Source organism: Zootoca vivipara, chromosome 1 (assembly GCF_965207765.1).
Source record: "Zootoca vivipara chromosome 1, rZooViv2.hap1.1, whole genome shotgun sequence".
NCBI lineage: Eukaryota > Metazoa > Chordata > Lepidosauria > Squamata > Lacertidae > Zootoca > Zootoca vivipara.
The window spans coordinates 103726725-103748251 of record NC_142582.1 but is presented as its reverse complement, the minus strand read 5'-3'; the positions used below and the strand labels follow the sequence as shown (position 1 = coordinate 103748251).

The 21527-nt window shown below is 44.6% G+C and overlaps 1 protein-coding gene across 1 annotated transcript; it reads right to left on the bottom strand.

Moving 5' to 3' along the window:
* Positions 1 to 3342: 3342 nt before the first annotated feature.
* SSTR1 (somatostatin receptor 1) lies at positions 3343 to 9109 on the bottom strand. Its single transcript, XM_088672013.1, has one exon. The coding sequence runs from the start codon at positions 8847 to 8849 to the stop codon at positions 7743 to 7745; it is 1107 nt and encodes a 368-aa protein (XP_088528139.1). The 5' UTR covers positions 8850 to 9109; the 3' UTR covers positions 3343 to 7742.
* Between the last annotated feature and the right edge of the window lie 12418 nt (positions 9110 to 21527).

Here is a 21527-nt window from a genome sequence, read left to right as displayed (position 1 = left end):
TTTGCAAGAGAGTTAATGGCTGAACGTGCATTTTTCTTTTTATAAACTTGGGTCTCTAGCTATTAGTCCAGTGGGATTCTGCACAAGAGAAATCTGCAGTGTTGAATGCATAATGAGAAGAAAATATTTTATTTGCCTCCATAGGTTTGTGATTCATTTCTCAATGGCTAATCCCTGGAGACTAATAAAGTTCTAGAGCCTAGAAATAGCAGAGGCCAAACATAAATCAATTCTTTCTCAAGAATGAAGTTTATTCTATGCATTTATTATTTCTTTGTTTCTTGGATATGATTTTGGTGTGTGGGTATCATAATGGGAATATTTATTTCGAACCCTGCCATTTCAGGCAAATGAAATGAAACCATCAACTCCTTGCATTTTTCAGTGTGCTGTCTTCATGGTGACTAGGTTCTGAATCAAAATGTGCATATTTTGAAATATTTGTTGTCAATGAATATTGAAATTAAGGGCAGCTCATAATACATTTGCATTAAATATTTTGAGGTTACAAGGGGCGCTTTAAAAACTATGCAATCCTGAGTGCAGGGGTACTGAAAAATGAAAATATATGAGAAATTTCTTAAAGGAATCCATCAGTTTGAGATCTTTTTTGAATCATAATATGTAAAAGCTCCCCCACCCTCAAAAGATGGCTACTTAGGAAAATCAAAATTCTGTATATCTGCATCTGATGGAACTCAATCACTGCCTGTTGTTCCAGTTAGGACCCTACAAATGTTATAATCACATGCATGATTATAGATGGTGGAGTTTGATTGCATCTACTTAAACTCAGTGGCCTCATCCCACATGCATTCAGCATCACTTCTGAAAGAGATAATAATAATAATAATAATAATAATAATAATAATAATAATAATACTATCCCAGCCACTTTGAGCGATTTCCAGCAAAATATAAAAATGCAATAATACATCAAACATTAAATGTTCCCTTTCTGCTGGGGACCCTGCCTTTCACTTCATACACCCAGCTTGCCATGTGGACCTTGTTCTGAAGGAAAAAACCATGCCAGCAGCAGAACGCATGAATCAGACCTTACTCATGCACAAATGTATTCCATCCTATTCCAATAGAACTTACTGATCTTCAGTTATACCAGTATCTTATCCTACTGTAATCAAGGATGCTTTGGTTCTTAAAAGGAAGGCAACTTGTTTATGCTGGGGAAATTCTGCAGTACAGTTTAACCGAGCAGCTACCACCCTGAGTAAAATACTAATGGTTTAATCCTGGTGCTTTGGCATGCAGCGCCAATAGAATGTTTTGTGATATTGCGCTGGTGTAGCAGCTGGTAAGCTATAAGCTAAGCAATTATTTTGCTGGCACAGCACATCTTATTTAAGGATTGTAACTAATTTAACAGGTCTGTGCCTATCACTAAAACCTGATACCATTTGTGAGATGTCTACTGGGCCATGTTTAAGATCTTAGTTTTAGTTTATAAAAACTTAAACAACTCAGCGCCAAGTTATCTTAGAGACTGGCTTGCTGTTCCAGTGCTAAGATGATGAGGCCTTGCGGGCAGAGCCATGCATTCAGCATCTATATATCAGCAACAGGGCCTTCAAGTAGGGTTGCAGCAACATTATGGAACATTCACAAGCAATACAACAAACAATTTTATATGGTGTGTAATTTGTTTTTTTCAGTTTAACTTTTATATTTGTATATATTTTTGTCTACTGCTTACATATTTTATATTACGCAGTCCAGGCTTTCTTAAAATATATTAATAAATGTCTATTTTTCACAGGAACACAAAGAGCAGGATTCACCTAATGAACCATGTAATGTATAAGCTTTTGCTTATACAATGGGGCTTCTCCCCTCCTCCCAAAAAAAGAAATTGGCTGGTGGTGGGGGGAGAAATGTCAGCAGAGCCCCTCAGAACAACATGCAAGGGGCAGGGGAATTGTTTTGTCTGGTGAGTTCAATCTTAGGGTTTCTAATAAATCATATACATGGTGATAATCTTGGTGATGCTTTCATCTCCAAACAGTGACATGATTATCCACCCTTGTTTAGATTTTTTTTTAAATCCCTCCTCTTAAATATTTGTATCTTTCCATTTTTGGATAATCAATAGTGCATCTGTTTAAAATCACATGGATAAGAATGTAAGAATAACCTGCTGGATCAGACCAATGGCCCATCTAGTCCAGCATCCTGTTCTTACATTGACCAACCAAATGCATTTGAGAAAGCCACAAACATGACTTGAGTGTAAGACCACTCTCTCCTTCTGCGGTTTTCAGCAACTGGTATTCAGAAACATACTGAATGTAGAGACAGAGCATAGCCATCAGCTAGCAGCCATCGATGATGGTTCAGGGTAGTTTGGAGAGTTGGGCTAGCACTTTATTTCTGTGCCCAAACTTAAAACAAAACACAATGAAAAACAGCTGCAGAGGCTTTGGTATGGTAAACAAACATTAAAAGCTGCTTTCTCTCAAGGGAAGAGTGCCATCTTCTGTGAAACAAAATAAAAAAATACCTTCAGTAGCACCTTAAAGACCAACTAAGTTTTTATTTTGGTATGAGCTTTCTTGTGCATGCACACTTCATCAGATACACTGAAACAGAAGTAACCAGACCCTTATGTATATTCGGGGGGTGGGGTGATGGGCTGATAGGAGTGGTAAACCTGTTGATTACTGTTAACGACTATTAATGACTGCAATTGGTCTTGGGGGGGGGAGCAAGGGCTGAGGTGCTAAGGAAAGCTTGATCATGTATAATGAGATAAGAATCCTATGTCTCTGTTCATTCCAGGTGGCTCCATGGTTTTAAGCTTGCTAATGAGTTGCAATTCAGCAACTGTGAAATTTAACATGTGCTTCTATGAACTTTGTTTTCCTGCTTTAAAGTTTCTCCATAGGAGAAATAGCCCCACTGCAGCCCCCTTGTAAGTGCTTCCAGTATCAAATCATATTTGTTCCCATTCAAACTGCCAAACATAAAAGAAGAAAAAGCAGGAGTAAAGTAATATCCCTCTTTGCCCATGGGCAATCATGACCAACAGTGTCTTATGTTAGCAGTTCAGTTTCTTTGTTATATGTCTGTGGTCTCCCACACAAAGGCCGGACAATTCAGCTAAACTGATGTATCTGTTTTGGTTTAGTCTGCCTAGTGCAGAACACCCACTTGTCAAAGTGTATTTGCATGATGGCGAAAAATAAACAAGTGTGGTGTAATTGAATGTCTTACCTTCCTATCTGCAGTGTACAGGACACTGAATAAAATTTGCTTTCTCAGTAGCTGTTCAGGATCAAGCCAGTTGAGCAATTGTACAGAAGCAGTAGAAAATGGATTGCAGGGTATTGTTTAATACATCTCTTTATTAAGCTAACACTGAATTACAGTATTGCTAGGGGAAAATGACAGCATAAGAGATTGAAACCCTCCTAAAGAAACAGTGACCCAGATTTGAAAAGTCATTCAAAAAATATAAAAATAAATACGTTAATTAAAAAATGGACACAATGGAGGTTCTGTCAGTTGTGAACAATTTGCTGATTTGTTTCTTTCTATTTGGTGGCATGTGAACAAATACACTGAAAGGAGAGCTTCTCTAAATAAGCTCTTCAGGGAGGCAAGGTACAATTAGCAAACATATAAAAATGGTTTCAGATGAATAATCTACAGAAAAATGAGGGAACTGAAATTCACACTCAAATATTTAAGCATGAATCAAGAATTTCTGTGATGGTAATTGAAATAATCTAGTTGTCTCTAACCCCAATACAGTAATTGAACTTATTTTTTCCCCTTTTAGTTCCACGAATCAACATTATTATCAGTTTCTGTGCAGCATTTGATACGATCACTGTATAAAATGGGGGCAATGGGGCCTTGTCCAAATTACGTTCATCCTGCCTTTTGACACCCTCAAGTGAAAGTAGGGAAAAGTACATGTTGCTTCATTTGCACACATTAACCCCTTTCCTATCCCCTCTGTTCTTTTGTCCCCCCTCTTTCTCAGGCACCCCCAAACTTCGCCCCCCCCAGATGTTTTGGACTACAATTCCCATCATCCCTGACCACTGGTCCTGTTAGCTAGGGATCATGGGAGTTGTAGGCCAAAACATTTGGAGGGCCGCAGTTTGGGGATGCCTGCTCTTTCTTTTTCCGTCGCTGACCAAATTCAAGGCAAAATCCCGCCAAATTTAAATAATTTTAAATCTTGAAGATTTCACTGGGATAAATGCAATCCTATGACAGTCAGCAACTTTGTAGAAAGTGGCAGTTGCAATTTTAATTAATTAAAAGTCACCAGGATTTAAGGGCATTGTCCGGCCAAATTGGGGCTATTTGGAGCAGGGATCTCAGAAAAAGTGAGCAAGCAGCACTGTTAAACCACATCTCCTACTTTTTTTTGCAGTCAAAGAAAAATTTGGTCCTTTCATTAAGGGTACCAGCAACTATAGCTGTCATATTCAGGCTACCTATTACAAGTAGTTGTTAACATTATGGGTACATAATTTTAAGCAATTTTCAGTGTTCCCGATCATCGGAAAAGGACAAAGAGTTGAAGTACATCACCAGAGTAGAGTGTCTTCCATTTCACATTAATTTTGTGCAATGGTGTAAAAATAAAAGACAAAATGGTATATTTTATCAGACTGTATACCTGTGATTATTTTAAAACAGGAGGGATTGCACTTTAGCTATTGTCATATATAAAACTAAACATTGTTGGTTTTCCAGACATGTACATGAACAACAATAATAGAAACAAAAGATAGGACGCAGAAATGTAAGGAACAAAAAGGAATTTCTCCCAAGCCCCCCCCCCCCCGAAAGTTTCTTGAACAATTCCAACCTGTGAATTGTTATTAATTCAGCTTTTGAATAATTACCAAAAACTGCTGCACATCAAAAGCTGTTCCAAAAGAAAACAGTTTTAAAGAGAATAATTTTCACAGCGCAGAAACAACAGTATATTGAGTAACATAAAAACGTGATTGGTCTCACATTTCAAAACAGGAGTCCCAGAAATGGAACAGGTAGCAAAGCACTTAGACAGTGTATTACAAATTAATGATGAAGAAGGCTGCAAATGCAAAAGTGGGAAGGGGCTTCAACAAATTCCTGTAGATTGGAAATGCGGTGGGATAGGAATGGGCTGGATCTTTCCCTACCCCAGCACCTTGTTTCTGTACAGTTTGTTTTTATTGTAGGGTCGTCTCCTGGGTTGCTTCAAAGAAAAGATATTTGGTCAGATGGGTCCACTTGACTTGACCCAGTTTGGCCTCTTGGTCTTCAATTCCTCTATAAGTCCCTAGTGATATTGGAAATATCCCTCCTGATTCTGCTAAAAATACCACCCATGGCAAGCCTCCATGAGCAGCAATGCCCATTACAGCTGCAGTGGGAAGCAAGGGGAAAAAAAAGTGTGTACTTCGTGAAGGTGTCCTAAAAGTATAGATGGTGTGTCACTTGGTGAAAGGTTGGAGCCAAACAAGAGGGTGTAAAGGTAAAGTGGACCCCTGACCATTAGGTCCAGTTGTGACCGACTCTGGGGTTGCGGCGCTCATCTCACGTTATTGGCCAAGGGAGCCAGCGTACAGCTTCCAGGTCATGTGGCCAGCATGACAAAGCCGCTTCTGGTGAACCATAGCAGCACACGGAAATGCCGTTTACCTTCCTGCCGGAGCAGTACCTATTTATCTACTTGCACTTTGATGTGCTTTTGAACTGCTAGGTGGGCAGGAGCTGGGATCGAGGAACGGGAGCTCACCCCGTCATTGCTGGGATTCGAACTGCCAACCTTCTGATCAGCAAGCCCTAGGCTCTGTGATTTAACCCACAGCGCCACCCGTGCCCCTAAAAAAGTATCCAAAAAGTATCCGTGTGCAAAAAGTATAGATGGTGTGTCACTTGGTGAAAGGTTGGAGCCAAACAAGAGGGTGTAGCTATACTTATTACATCAGACCCTTCCTGTGAGCGTCTCTATGCCACCTAGAAGTGAGCCTTAGGATTCTTTTGGCAAGGCAATTTGATTTTTCTTAAATGTTATTGGTTTATCTTAAGCTACCATTGAATAGTTTCCCCAAACTAGTAAATAATGGGCAGTTCCCCAGAAGTCCATCAGATTTACTACCCAGTAGGGAGTACTTTGTGCATTGTAGCTGAAATAATTTGGCACCCTTAAAAAAAAGTCTTTAAGATAAACTGTCTCTTTAGTCTGACTCACCGATTCTTTTCTCCAAATAGAAGGAGCCCCCTTAATTTCCCGCCCTAGTACCGTTGACGCCGCCTATCACACAGTCCTGGCAGCTCTTTAACCTGCTTTGTTTACACACCTTTATAATATGTACCCACAGCGCGATACGTTTCCCAGATCAAACATCTCTGGGAGCGCCCAGCGCCCGGGCTCTCGACTGTCACGGAGGAAGGTGCGGGTGGGTGTAGGGAAAGCTATTTATCTCGCTCTTATCAGCAGCCTGCTGTTGCCGCGAGATAACGACATAATCGCCTGGCTTTTCAGCAGGCCGGTTTCCTTTCCCTTTCCAAACGGATTGCCATTTCCCCTTGAGTGCTGCTGAATGCCAAACAGAAATTTCGTGTCCAGGGGCGGGGTGTGGGGAAGCGACACCGTATTTAGCTTCGCATTTCCCCGGAGCTGCCTCCAGACAGATCGAAGATCTATGCTGCCCCAGGGACTGTTTACCTGTTTTCTTGCAAAGGGGTCGGTTGTCCCCTGCGTTTGGGAAGCTCTTGGCTTTCTCTGCCTCTCGGGAGAAGAGAAAAGCGCTCGAGGCGCGCGCCTAGTTGTGCGCTCGCTTTGCCAAAAAAGATTTCTAAGACTTGGAGGGGTTTGAGGCAACCAGGGCTTAATTCGAAGCAAGGCTCGTTTAATGCCCCTCTGGTCAGTCTATGTGAGCGCCCTCTGAGCATGTTAAGAGTGCTTTCCAGCCTCAGAAGTGAGAAATTACACCCACACCCCTGTGCTTATTGGTTGGGTCCTCTAAATTAGAGGGCTAACCTAACTTGGGAGTCCCAGCACCTCTCCCCCTCCATCCATCTCTTTTAGTAAGCAAACGCCGCTTAAACAAATACAGTAAAGGCTAGCTAGGTCTCGATTCACGGAAAGCCACGTCTCTTTTTCCCAGGGGGCCTTGAACAAGCCGGCATCAGCGCAACGGACCTCAGCTTGTGATCTGCCACCAGCTAGTAGAGGAGAAGTGACGTGGACAAAAGGAGCAACTGGGTTGGGAGGGGTGTAGAGAGAAAGAAAGAAAGAAAGAAAGAGAAAGAAAGATCTAACAGGCGACCCACAAACCGACCCACACTCAATGGCCTGGTACCCAAAGCGCAGCGCTGGGGTGGTGGTGGTGGTGGGGAATCAAAGTCTTGCTGGGCGAGCTGTGGATTGATGGACGAGGGTGTCCAAAGCAACTGCAGGTAAGAGGGAAGGGGTGCCCGGGTCCAACTGAGCAGAAAGGACGCGCGCGCACACACATATTTCCCCCATTTGATGGGCAACTAGTGCAGTGCTGCTCTCTCTCGCTTTAACATATGCAGAGTTGGACGGGACCCCCGGACTCATCTAGATCAACCCCTGCAACGCAGGACTCCTGTCGTCCCTGGGTGGGCTCGAGCCACCAACCTCCTGGGGTTTACACTGACCCATTGGCGCCCCCTCTTCTCGCCCCCCGTCCCCTCCCCGGATCCGGCCTTCCTCTCCTGGTGGGGGAGAGCGGCGAGGCCTGTCCTCAGAGGGTTGTAATCCTGGAGGTGCACGTCCCGTTCCTGTACATGCCTCCGGACTCCCCGAAGTTGTCCTGGGGGAAGTCCTCGACGCTGTACGCCCTGCTCTTGAGGGCGGTGGCGTAGTAGTCGACGGGCTCCTCGGCGGCGTTGTCCATCCAGCTGAGGCACAGCAGCCTCTGGAAGGAGCGCTTGAAGTTGTCCGAGAGGAAGCCGTAGAGGATGGGGTTGGCGCAGCTGTTGGCGTAGCCCAGGATGACCGACAGCTGGCTGATGGTGGCGTCGTCGGGCTCCACGAACAGGTTGACCAGCTGCACGACGTAGAAAGGCATCCAGCAGATGACGAAGACCATGACGACCATCATGACCATGAGCGTGATCTTCCTCTCGGAGCGCTTGCGCTGCTGCCAGCCGGCCTTGAGCGCCACCATGCGCATTTTAGCGATGATGAGGATGTAGCACAGGCTGATGGCCACCACGGGCAAGAGGAAGCCCATGAGGAACGTGTACACCACGAAGACCACCAGCCACTTCTGCTTGGGCTCGGGCATCATCATGTTGCACGCCACCGTGCCGTCCGTGTTGGCTTCGGTCTTGGAGAAGATGATGATGGGCAGGATGATGACGATGGCCAGGCCCCAAACGGCCAGGTTGACCATCTTGGCCACGGTGGGCCGGCGGTAGCGCGACGCCTTGATGGGGTGCACCACGGCGATGTAGCGGTCGACGCTGAGCACCGTCAGGCAGTAGATGCTGGTGAACATGTTGACGGCGTCCACGCTGAGCACCAGGCGGCACAGCAGCGAGCCAAAGGGCCAGTGGTGCAGCAGCGTCGACGTGACCAGGAAGGGCACGCTCAGCATCAGCAGCTCATCGGCGATGGCCAAGTTGAGGATGTAGATGTTGGTGGCCGTCTTCATCTTGGCGTAGCGCAGGATCACGTAGATCACCATGGAGTTGCCGCACAGACCCACCAGGCACACCACCGAGTAGATGAACGAGATCAGGATGGCGCTGCTGCCTTGGGACTCGCTCCCGCCGCCGCTGCCGCCGCCGCTCACCGTGCCGTTGGCGGAGCCCGAGGAGTTCCTGGCGCCCGCCGCCGGGTCCATGCCTCCAGCAGCGCCCGCGACGAGCCGGGCGCAGGGGCCATCCTCTGGCCCGTCGGCCTGGGCTCAGAGCCGGGCGAGCCGGCGGCAGGAGGTCGTCAGCATTCTCCGGGTGCCGCCGCTGCGCTGCTGCTTCTCCTTCTCACGCAGCTTGGCAGCATCTGAGGAGCGGCGCGGGAAAGAGCCGTCCAGAAAAAGAAGAAGAAGAGGGAGCCGGGCGCCGCCGTGAGTCCGATTGGCATTAATTGCAGCCTGCCGGCTCGGAGGGATGATTAATAGGCGGCGGGAGGCGCGTCAGAGCCGACGAAAGGGAGGGAAGGGGAGGCGGGAGGAGGCTGAGGCGGGGAAGGGAGCGGGAGGCGGCACCGGCGCGCCTCTCTCCTTTCTCTCGCTCTCTTGCCTCCAGTTCCCGCCAAGCTGCTCCAGAGGGCGAGGCGCTCTCCCGCTCTCCTCAGACAGTCAGTAGTCGGAGGAGTCGAGGAGGGCGAGCGGGATGCCTCTGATAAGTGGTAACCCGACCCGAGTTCTTGTGGTGCCGCTTCAACCTCCCCTTGTTCCTCGCCGAGAAAAGCCACAAGTTGGAAGCCCAAGAGGGTACTGGCGCGCTCACGTTCCAGCCTGCCATGCCCTCATTTGTTTCGTCCTCTCCTCTTCTCAGCGCCACTCAGAGCGGACATTCTAGCGCAGCCTTGGCTGAGCCAGATGTTTTGTGCCGATTTTTTGTTCCGACACCCCCCCTCCCCAAATAGCCACCTTGAATCAGGAGAGGACTTTGGTGATCTTCTTAATATGGCGCCCTGTGCGAGGCCAAAATTTGGCGCCCCGCCCTTAATGGATCCATTGGATCTGCTCACTGATGGATCGTCTCAATTTTGCAACCCCGCAGCTGGGGAACCGCCAGCACCGCCCTAAATTCGGATCTGCTCCTCTCACTTCCCCACCTTTCCCTACAAGCGATTACCTCATTGTAACATACCTACCTGCCTATACCATTTCACTTCTCTGCCTTCCACCTCATGCTTCCTCGTTCAACCCCAGCGGTGCCCCATCCTCCTGTCTAATCTGGTTGGCTCCAGATTTTGTGGGGGCCCAGCAACCCACCTCCACCACACCTCCATCCCCTTGCAGTCAGTCCAAACTGTGGGCCCAATCCCAATTGCTGGATCCAAACACACAGAGTGAGTGTATATGCACAGATGAGCAAACAGCGACTGCTCCTTGAAGCATTGCTGCAGCACACTCATCTGAGGAAGTGTAATGGAAAAGTCATACTGGCTGGAGCTGCTTGCAAGAGAGCAGGAGAGAGATGAGCAGAAATGATGTTTCCTCTGCCTGGCTACCTTCCCCCAGGGGGAGAGAACAGGCAAGAGCATGGAGTCACTGGCATCCCCTGCTCACCTGTTAGCCCTCTCCCTCCGGGTAGCAGCGGCTACTGAGAGAAAGCGTTGAACAATTGAGGGGAAGTGGTAGCCGCTGCGCCTGCTTCCATGCTTACTTTATGGGCAGCGCAGCAGTCGGGCTCGGTGGAGATATTGTGCTTCACAATCTGCCTGCTGTACAGCTTGTAACGTCACCATAAAAACGGCAACTGCAGAAGCACCTTAAGTTAACCTATCTTCGCTCACAGTGATCCTTATGTTAACTTGCACCTATAGCTTCCAGCTGCTGCACCCACTATTGCACCAAGTCCTGTCTCTATATACACAACCTCTGTGGACACAACCTCTGTGATAGGCAAACATGATTTCTTTAAGACACTCTCTATAACTTCAAAATGGTTATAGCCCAACACACAAATTTTAAAAAAGCCCCTCAAGTAGCTTCCCGCTACCTATTCCATGCCAAGGGCATGCAGAATAGAAGGCGAGATGGAGGAGGACATGAAGATGAGAAATATTTAAGGGGGGCGACAAATTTTGTCCTTGCTTAGGGCACCATACTACCAAAGTCCATCCTTCCTGGCAGGTAGCAAAACAAAGAAAACAGAGCAGCAAATGGGTGGATCCTGTGCATCTTCTCATAATTGTATTTCCATACCAGAAAAGGCTAAACATGCTGAATTTCTGCCTGCCATACCACTGTTAAAGACACCAAAATTCTGTTTTCCCCCACTGCCAATCCTATACCAATGCCTAGACTGCCATCTTGTTCCCACTTACCAGGGAGTAGGCCCCATTAAACACAGATTTACTTCTAAATAGACATGTATACCATTATACTATTTTATTTATTTTGTATACCACTCTATTCCCATAGATCTCAGGGCGGTCTGCAACACAAAATTACAATATAAAAAGACAAAATACAAAATAAAACCACGAGCAGAAACAAACCAATAAGCCCTCCTTCCACAACGCATTTAAAAGGACATCAGATGTACTATAAGAGAACTATACAGATAATTCTTAATGAATTCTTTAGCTCCACCCACGCTTTCTGTGTAGTAGTATTTGAAGAAAATAACTTCTAGGGACTACCTGATCTCAGACTGAACCCACCACAGGAAAGATGCATCCTGGTTGCTAGTGGAAACGGAAGGGCAAACAGCAGAGAAAATAATACAGAAGCAAGAAAGGTGCACTAAAGAACATAGTGAAACAGTAGCTATTTAGGATTTAGGCTCATTTAACACAAAAATGATTAGAAGGGTACCTGCACATTTGCTGTACTGTATAACATTCCTTCTAGGTTGACTAGAGCCTTGCTTTTAAAAAAAAGAAAGATCAGAGCCCGTAGGGTTGCCTTATTTTGAAGAGCAAAAAAGAGGACACATATGCCGACTTCTACTGGATCACTATGACAACTCTATCCATGAAAAAATAGGATGTGTCCTGGAAAAAGAGGACATATGGCAACCCACTGGCGGTGACAGTGGTTTCCACGGACAGGAACTGGGATGGCGGCTCTCACTCTAGGAAGCAGCAGAGCTAGTATATAATTGATATCATTATGTACTATATAAAATTGATAATTGATTAAAAGCAACTGTACCCACTGCAGCCACTAGCGACTCAAAGAGCAAAGCAGCATCCAGGAGTAATACGAAGCTACACACAGGCTGTTTCAATGCGGTGATGAGAGTTACCCTGACAGTTACAAATACTGTGATTATGGGCTAGAAGAAGCTGCGTGGCACATTGAAAAGAGAATATTTTTTGGTTGGTTGAACAACTGGTTTACGCTGTTAACATTCTCAGTGAGGTTTTTCACCATGGTAAATTGGAATAGAAAAAGCAGAGTGCTGGACTCAGACTGATGAAATGGGTTCAAATACCACTCATGTTATTTAGCTGGTGATCTTTAGAGGCAGGCAAACCTCCCTTAAAGGGTAAAGGGGACCCCTGACCATTAGGTCCAGTCGTGACTGACTCTGGGGTTGCGGCGCTCATCTCGCGTTATTGGCCGAGGGAGCTGGCGTACAGCTTTCAGGTCATGTGGCCAGCATGACAAAGCCGCTTCTGGTGAACCAGAGCAGTGCACAGAAACACAGTTTACCTTCCCTATTTATCTACTTGCACTTTGATGTGATTTTGAACTGCTAGGTTGGCATAAGCTTGGACCTAGCAATGGGAGCTCACCCCGTCGCGGGAATTCGAACTGCCGACCTTCTGATTGGCAAGCCCTAGGCTCTGTGGTTTAACCCAGAGCACCACCCACGTCCCACTTAGGTTGATCTAATATGAGCTTGGAAATTACAAGCTTTTTCCATGCAAGTGTTTGGCGGGTGGCAGACAGGAGTACATCCGCTTTCTGAGAGTTCTCTCGTGGCTCATAATATTGGCATATGTGGTCTAATAGTGCTGTGTACATGTGCTTTATCATATTGTCTCCTGGGAGTTGCCGTTCCCAGAACAAATTATGGTGGAGAGCTGCCTGGAAATTGAACCAACCCCTCCCAATAGGGAGGAAAATGGGGAAAGAGGAGATTTTATGTGTGCATGAGTGACAATACTAGCATATACATTTGCAAGGAACCATTGAGAGAAGATACTCAACAAACAAAAGGTTAATTGGCTCAGTGGCTAGCCATGTATCCACAGTTAGCATTTTGTACATGTAGCTAGCTATACATAATCAGTTAGCATTTTGTACATGTAGCTAGCTATAAGGTAGCTGGCTGGCTTTGGGTGTTTCATGCTGACCATGCTCAGAACCTCATTGTACATTCCAAGCTGAAGAAGATCTCAGTTGTTCTCTGGCACTTACTGGTAGTTCAGAATACAGCAGAACCATTACAAACTGGGCCAGGTAATTATGCATTAAAGCTTTCTTGATATTCCGAACTTTGTAAGAACTTCAGGAGAGATGAATGAGCTCTTCCAGGATTGCCTGAAATTTACTCAGAAATCTCACAAGGTCTTCTGTCCTTAAAAAAAATAAAAATCTAAAGAACCAAAGTGATTTTTCTTAACTAGTCCAAGGTCTGTTCCCTTCTCTCCAGCACTCTGATGCCAGATAATAGTGCACTGGGAGATGTAAAGTTGCAACTGCTGATGTCATTTTAAAGGAGTCTAAAGTTGCAATATCACTCCTCTACAGAAACTCCGCAAAGGTATCTTTTCCAGCTGTTATGTATGGAAAGAATATTTGGATATTATGCTTTAAAATGTCGCTGAAAACTCACCCCCTTCCTCTGGTTGAAATGCAGAAGACCACGAGAAAGCCCATTTCTTATTAGACAATTTGCTTATGTGATATTTAGACAGACTTTCCCCCCTTCTTTTAAACTCTTATAGGAAGCCTTCTTAAATAATGTATTGCACAATTACGCAAGTATAAACATTCAATTTACTAGGCGGTGCTGCCTGAAAAAAAGAAAATACGACTTGCTCTGCAGTTCATGCTAACCAAGCAGACTGTACTGTAAAGCTATCATTTCAAAAAAAAATATATCCTCCCACCCAGTCTCTTTACACCTACTGACATTTAGAGACACCCTGGTGCTTCCTTTCTTGGAAACTTTTCATTTCAAATCATGCTTCCATGATCATTATTTCCGTCTGCAGTTGATGAATCACCACACCAGGGCCCATATGGTAAAAATGATTGTTTAAGCCAGTCGTGTATTCCAGGTTTCTTCTTTTGAGATGTAAAAGAACTGTTCAGTAATTCACACTGGTGTTTTTTTAAAAAAAAACACACACACACAAAAAGCTTGAATTTCAGTTTGCTGATGCAAGGAATTAATAAAGAACCTAAAATAAAGTGTGAGCTATATATAAAAGATCCATGGTCCCTCTCTCATGTTTTCTTTAGTGACTTAATGTTATTTAATTAATTGGAACTATGCTATGAAATTTAATGACTGATACAATATTTCTTCTAGCGGGATCAAACAGTTTATTTAGTAGAATGAGTGCTATGCTTAACAACAGCTTTTTGAATTAAATTATTACTGAGTAATATCTGAGGCTCCAATACTTTGGCCACCTCATGAGAAGAGAAGAATCCTTGGAAAAGACCCTGATGTTGGGAAAGATTGAGGGCACTAGGAGAAGGGGACGTCAGAGGACAAGATGGTTGGACAGTGTTCTCGAAGCTACCAACATGAGTTTGACCAAACTGCGGGAGGCAGTGGAAGACAGGAGTGCCTGGCGTGCTATGGTCCATGGGGTCACGAAGAGTCGGACACGACTAAACGACTAAACAACAACAACAATATCTGCTGGATGGACTGGAGACAAAGTCACTTTTTCTGAAGATAGATGATGTAGAAAACGGGCTTTGTTTTCTTGTGATGCATACAAGAGGAAGGCAGAAGATTTTACTTTACTACTTCTGTGGCAAACCCTGGGTGTAACTGTGTGAGATGGACTGAGGGTTAAATTTAGATTTAGATATAAGCCTCCTATCCCATGCGTGTGGGAGAAATACAAAATTAGGCAATGTCACCTTTTTATCCCCTTCAAACTAGTGGTCTGCTGACCTACCCCTCTTCGCCCCTGTTGCAGAGAATGATCCACACATTTTAAGTAAAATAAACAGGCCCTTTACCTTCTTGGTCACCCTTCTTTACACACATTACAGCTTGTCAACATCCTTCTTAAATTGTAGTGCCTAGAAATGGACACAATACTCCAGATGGGAGTTTGACCAAGGCAAAATAAACCAATACTAATACTTCGCTTGATCTGGGCACTAAACCTCTGTTGATACAGCCTAGAATAGCATTATATATTTTTTGCTGCTTCATTGTTTACTCATGTTAAGCTTGTGGTCTACTAATGCCCCTGGATCCTTTCCACATGTAGTACTGGCAAGCTAGGTGTCCCACATATTATCTGTGCAGCTGGTTCTTATTGCCAAAGTGTAGAACCTTACATTTGTCCTTGTTGAAATTCATTTTGTTAGTTTGGGCCCAGTTCTCCAATCTGTTAAGGTCATCTTGAATATTCTGCGACACTGGTTACCCCTCACAGTTTGTTGTCATCTGAAATTGGATGAGCATCCCTTCAGTATCTTCATCCAAGTCGTTTATAAAAATGTTGAATAACAACAGTCCCGGGACAGAAGCCTATGGAACCCCACTTGTCACTTGTTTCCAGGGTGATGAGGAACCATTAGTGAGCCACTACTGGGGATGCAGGTGGCGCTGTGGGTTAAACCACAGAGCCTAGGGCTTGCCGATCAGAAGGTCGGCGGTTCGAATCCCTGCGATGGGGTGAGCTCCCGTTGTTCGGTCCCAGCTCCTGCCAACCTAGCAGTTCGAAAGCATGTCAAAGTGGAAGTAGATAAATAGGTACCGCTCCGGCGGGAAGGTAAACAACGTTTCCGTGTGCCGCTCTGGTTCGGCAGGAGCGGCTTTGTCATGCTGGCCACATGACCTGGAAGCTGTACGCCGGCTCCCTTGGCCAATAACGCGAGATGAGCGCCGCAACCCCAGAGTGGTCACGACTGGACCTGATGCTCAGGGGTCCCTTTACCTTTACTGGGAGTAGGTAAACCAAGCAGGAGGTCCTAGCAAACATCTCTTGACTTCTGCCCCCAAGTCCAGCCCTGATGGCACCATAACTTGAACCCATCCTTCATCCACTAACATCTTAGCATCCCAGTACAGAGGGGTCAAAAGCACCAGAAGTTCCAAAAGTGGGCAGTAAATTATGACCTTTTGGGGAGAGGTGCTACATTCTGCTACTACAAGGCATTTTTCACCCCCTTTCTTTAATGCAGCCTAGGGACAAAGTTCAGTGAAGAACCTTCTGTATTCTGTTGAAGCAGGGAAATGTCTCTCCTCCAAATAATCACCTGTATCAGTTTACTATACCCACCAGCTATCTGAAGATTTGGGAATGACTGAGCATGTGGGTGTTGTTGAAAGATGACCTTGCTTGGGCGCTGTTTTTCATCAACTTTCGTTATTATATAAGAAGTCATTGCTGTCAGTGCATTTTAATTAGCATTTCACTCAAAAACTTTGTTCTGCCCAGGCTACTCAATTCACAATGTCAAAGCTCAATCACAGGCATTCTTTCCTCCTATATTTAATGGCAGCGTCTAACTCTGATGAATGCTTTAATACATTCTGCAAACAGATAACAAATTAATTTATCACCCAGCACATGTTAATAACTCCTGTAAGCAGTAATTTAAGTGATGTGCACAGTATGGAGAGAGGCTGTTATAACCTATCCCCCCAACAGTTCTTCCTGCATCTTGTTTTTGATGGTGTCTACTTTCTTTTTCTCTGATGACACCCCGCAGAGCGATGCCCTTGGTTCTCATCGCCTTATCTTTGGGTGACTTCATCTTATTGCTCAGATTTTGTTATTTAGATGGTGAGTCACAAACCGACCACCACATGAAGCCTAAATCAATGCCTTTATCATCATTTGTGCTCATCCATAAAGGGGCTGGTTTTCTCAGGCTAAAGTCCAGGAAGAGTTTAAGGTGTTCTTAAATGCTAGAGGGTAGGTATCAGTGCACTGAAAGAAAGGTAGAGAGAGTGTGTGTTGTTCACTCTCCCTGGAGTATCAGAAAGTATCAGAAAGATTCAGATGAAAATCCATATTTGAAGAGTGATGCCAGTTAGGGTTGCTGCTAGTCTACCATGCCACCCACCAGTTTCTGACTCACCTGCTGAAGGTGAGCTCAGGTGTGATGTTGGAGGAGCACAGGCAAGAACTGGGATTTACTTACCATATTTTTTGAAACCACGGGAGGAGAGACGGCTTTTCGCTCATGTTCTGTTCACTGGTTTCCTACAGGCATCTGATTGGCCACTGTGAGAACACAGTAAATGGAATGGGAAAGATTCTCGTGCATCACATTACCACAATTGCTGCTTCCACACCAACACACACACCCCTCTCTCCCATAATGCCTCTCTACCCTGTTCTTCGATATTACTCTTTGTGATTTTTTCAACATCTTTGATTTTGAAAATTTGCATTTCTGGTTTGGGGTGGGTTGTGTGGAACCCTGCCCCCCCCCATCAATCCAAGTCAATAAAAATCAATACAAATCTGAGGTTCTGCCCCACCCCCCAATCAAAAATCTGCCCTCCTAACAAAAGCCTGCCCACCCCCAACAAAAATCCTGGCTTACACCCATGTGCAGAACTGGTGACTTTCTTCTTTGTTTTAGTTTTGTATTATGGTAGAACCAATAAACTTACAAATAATATCTGACAAAAAGAAAAAGGAGTGGAGAAATACTCCTTCATGTTACTTAGGAACTATTATAAGCTTTTCCTAATTTTGGAGGAAATTGCTTAAATAGGTGGATCGTGCCCTATTTGGAGTTTCAGCCTGATAAAAAAAGAAAAAACCAGTGTGTTTGAAAGCGCTGTTTATCAGCTTAATTTTAGCACAGTGCCTGACCTTTCCACCACTTCAGCCGACAACAGAATAAAAATATCCCTTTGGAAGTGATTCATTCTGATAATGGCAGTTTGGAAAGCATCACCTTCCAACCAAAATCATCTGCCCTTTTTTACATTTAGCCTGACTCTCCAATAAACAGTTAAGATATCAGTGGCTCTGTGTTGTCCTTTTGCACCTTCATCTTGAAATGTGAACCTGAGATCTAACAACTGGACTGTAGCAATTCCCATGATCCCTGACCACTGGTCCTGTTAGCTAGGGATCATGGGAGTTGTAGTCCCAAAACATCTGGAGGGCCGAGTTTGCCTATGCCTGCCTTATGCCATAATAAATGTGTTGGTAAGATGCTCCAAGACTCTGGAGCATAACATGGTTACCCCTTGAAAAGCTGAAATCTCATTGCATTTCCTCCCCGCCCCCCCCCCTCAAAATCCTTCAGATGTGTCACCTGGGTATGAAACTTTAAATTGGTTTCATATTTTGCTTTAGGTGAAACTCATCTAATACGGATGACAACTCTGGCACTTGAAAAAGTCAATTAGCAATCAGCAACAGTTCAAGCTGCTGTTGTTATTCTGATAATTGGTTGTTTTGTGGTTTTTTCTTTTATGACTTTAATGGTAAAAAGTAAAGGTAAAGGACCCCTGACAGTTAAGTCCAGTCGCGAACAACTCTGGGGTTGTGGGACTCATCTCGCTTTACTGGCCAAGGGAGCCAACGTTTGTCCGCAGACAGTTTTTCTGGGTCATGTGGCCAGCATGACAAAGCCGGAAACGCCGTTTACCTTCCCGCTGTAGCGGTTCCTATTTATCTACTTGCACTTTGACGTGCTTTTGAACTGCTAGGTTGGCAGGAGCTGGGACCGAGCAACGGGAGCTCACCCCGTCACAGGGATTCGAACCACCAACCTTCCGATCGGCAAGGCCTAGGCTCAGTGGTTTTAATCCACAGCGCCACCTGTGTCCCGACTTTAATGGTACACAATACTTATTTTTCATACTTATGTCCTGGGGCCATTTGGTGAAGGATGGGTTATAAATACAAATGATAATTATATGAATCTGGGACAAGACATCTGTGGTGGGGGTGGGGAGGGCAGGTAAACCACATGCAGTGGTGGAGCTTCAAGCTCCGGTGGGGGGACGGAGAGCAGGCGGGGGCATGGCTGGCGCACGTCCCGGGGTGTGTGGTGCTTGTCCTGGGGACATGGTGCGCCACCTGCGGGGGCATGGCACAATTGCATCCCACCGGGATCATGCCGCCAGGGGTGTGCACTCCCCCCGCACCCCTGTTGCTCCGCCAGTGACCACATGCTGGAGATTTAGGCTGCAATCCTATGCACATCTTGGACTGAGCTCCACTGAGCACAGTGGGATGTACTTCTGAGTTTATGTACATAGGAGTGTTTTGTTAGTGGGTGGCCTCTGACAATTGACACAGTGTCAGGTCAATGACCTGTCTCCTATTTTGCATTGCAGTGATCCGCTGGTCTGGGTTAGACCCAAGCCACAATTCAATGTACTGTAGTAGATGCATTCTGGGAAATATGAAACAACAGCTCCCTCACTTCACTTTAGAAATGTATGTCCCTCTCATATTTTGGGAACTACTGAACTGCAATGATAAGTCAGTAGGCACAATGATTCTTCCAGATTAGCATGACTGCACAGATTTCTTTGCAGACGTTCACAGTAAAGTTTCAAAGCCGGACTGAACTGGAAGTGCGAGTTCCTAATACTCAAAATGAGGAATTAGCATAAATTAGCAGTTGAAATGGTTCAGGCTTGTGCTAGCAGAGCGCTTTGATGAGCATAGTACATGAGGTCTGTCACCTAGTTAAATAAATTGTAGTCCATCAGTCCTATGAGTTGAAATGTATTAAATAAAAAAATTCCTTCCAGTAGCACCTTAGAGACCAACTAAGTTTGTCATTGGTATGAGCTTTCATGTGCATGCACACTTATGGTAAATGTTCATTTATTTGCATGTGCATAAAACAACCGTTCGGAAGGAAAACAGTTCTTTGTTTTTCATGGATATATATGCGTGTTGCAGCAAGCCTAGTCTTAGGTTGGGGAAACTGTGGCCCTCCATTGGCCTCAACCTACATGGCTAATGTTCAGTGTGACAGAAATTGTAGTTCAGCAGCATCTGAAGGGCTGTGCTTCCCCCCATCCATGTTAGGCATTATCTTCTAAGGCAGTGTTTCCCAACCAGTGTGCCTCCAGATGTTTTGGGACTACAACTCCCATCATCCCTAGCTAGCAAGACCAGTGGTCAGGAATGATGGGAGTTGTAGTCCCAAAACATCTGGAGGCACACTGGTTGGGAAATACTGTTCTCTAAGGCATGCCTCTTCTAAGGTGGGAACTTAAGAAACGGCTTCTTTGGCAGCTGATCCCAATTAGTTCCTCAGCCAGTGGGCAAAGCCATTTTTATTTAGACAGAGCTTGGGCCCATTATATGACTTCTAAATATGTTGAAACTGGTTTTACTTTGCCATTTTAATTGTATTTTTAAATGGATTTGTTCTTTTTGGATTATTACTAAAAAAAAATAGAAATAAAAAATTGTATTTGTAGCCACCACGTCCACCATTGGGTGAAGAAATGGAAATGGAAAAAATAAATAAATAAACTGACACTATTTTTTATAAGCGCTTGCATCAATTAAAAAAGAAATCTGCTGCTTTAGTCAATGGCATATTTCTAATTGGTAACAATTGATTGATCTGCCCAATCAGCTGACTAAATAAAGTATCCCTGCAGTACATAAAATGAGCCAGAAATTATTATCCCAAGTTAACAACCTCATTTCAGGTGGGGTTTAAAAAAAAACCCACATGTAATAAATCTCAGTATCTTAATAAGTAGGCCTATATTCTTTCTACTTCATTGCTTCATGGGAATTTCATGAGCCCCACTGTACCATTCTGAAATACTAATTGTAGAATGGTTTACAAGTCAGTTATCCTCAGGTGACAGAGGTGAGACAGAAGAAAAATTAAGATATGATTGAACTGCAGCTTCCAGGAAATGTTCTGCAGGCCTTTGAACTCCCCACAGCTTTAGATCAGATGTAGGTGTGTGTGTGTGTGTGTGCGCGCACACACACACACACACACACACACTTCTTGTGTGTATATATATATATATATATATATATATATATATATATATATATATAAGATTTTAAGCTTAATCACCTGGTTGCTCAGACAACCATGATTTGTTTAGCCCACTTTAAAATTATGGCCAAGTTATACTAAAAAATAAAATAAAAATACACAAAGCTGACCAAATTATTTTAAAACCTGGGGAAGAAAATCCCATAAGTGCCTCTCATTTGTACAGTAATAATAAATTAAACTATTGAACACAGTGAGGGTGATGATATTGTATCAAATTTGTTTTGGTTTTTACTACACATTGCCAAGGAGATACAGGGTTGGTGATGTGGGGAAGGTGTGGATCAGTATCTTACCAAGTTGTCAGCTGTCACTTTGTACATGCTCTGGAACTACGTGCAACAACTTTGCAAATACAACAGAGGAACCAAATGTTGCCTTAAGCTAGCTACCCTCTTTAACAGAAGATACACATGGGACTGAGCAGAGGGCAACCTTCATTTGTATGGTAATAACTAATTCTACACCTGTACTGTTTGCCAGCTGCTAACAGAAGCACATGGCTCAGTTTGGTCTCATTAGCCCTGCTGAGAACAAAAGTCTCCTCCTGATTGGTGCACTACCCCATCAATAAATGATTAATGAGCTATGGGGATAGCTCAGTTGGTAGAGCATGAGACTCTTAATCCCAGGGTTGCAGGTTCGAGCCCCAGGTTGGGCAAAAGATTCCTG

Excerpts from the sequence above, each read along its gene's own strand:
- SSTR1 (XM_088672013.1), bottom strand. The coding sequence starts at position 8,849 with ATGGACCCGGCGGCGGGCGCCAGGAACTCCTCGGGCTCCGCCAACGGC.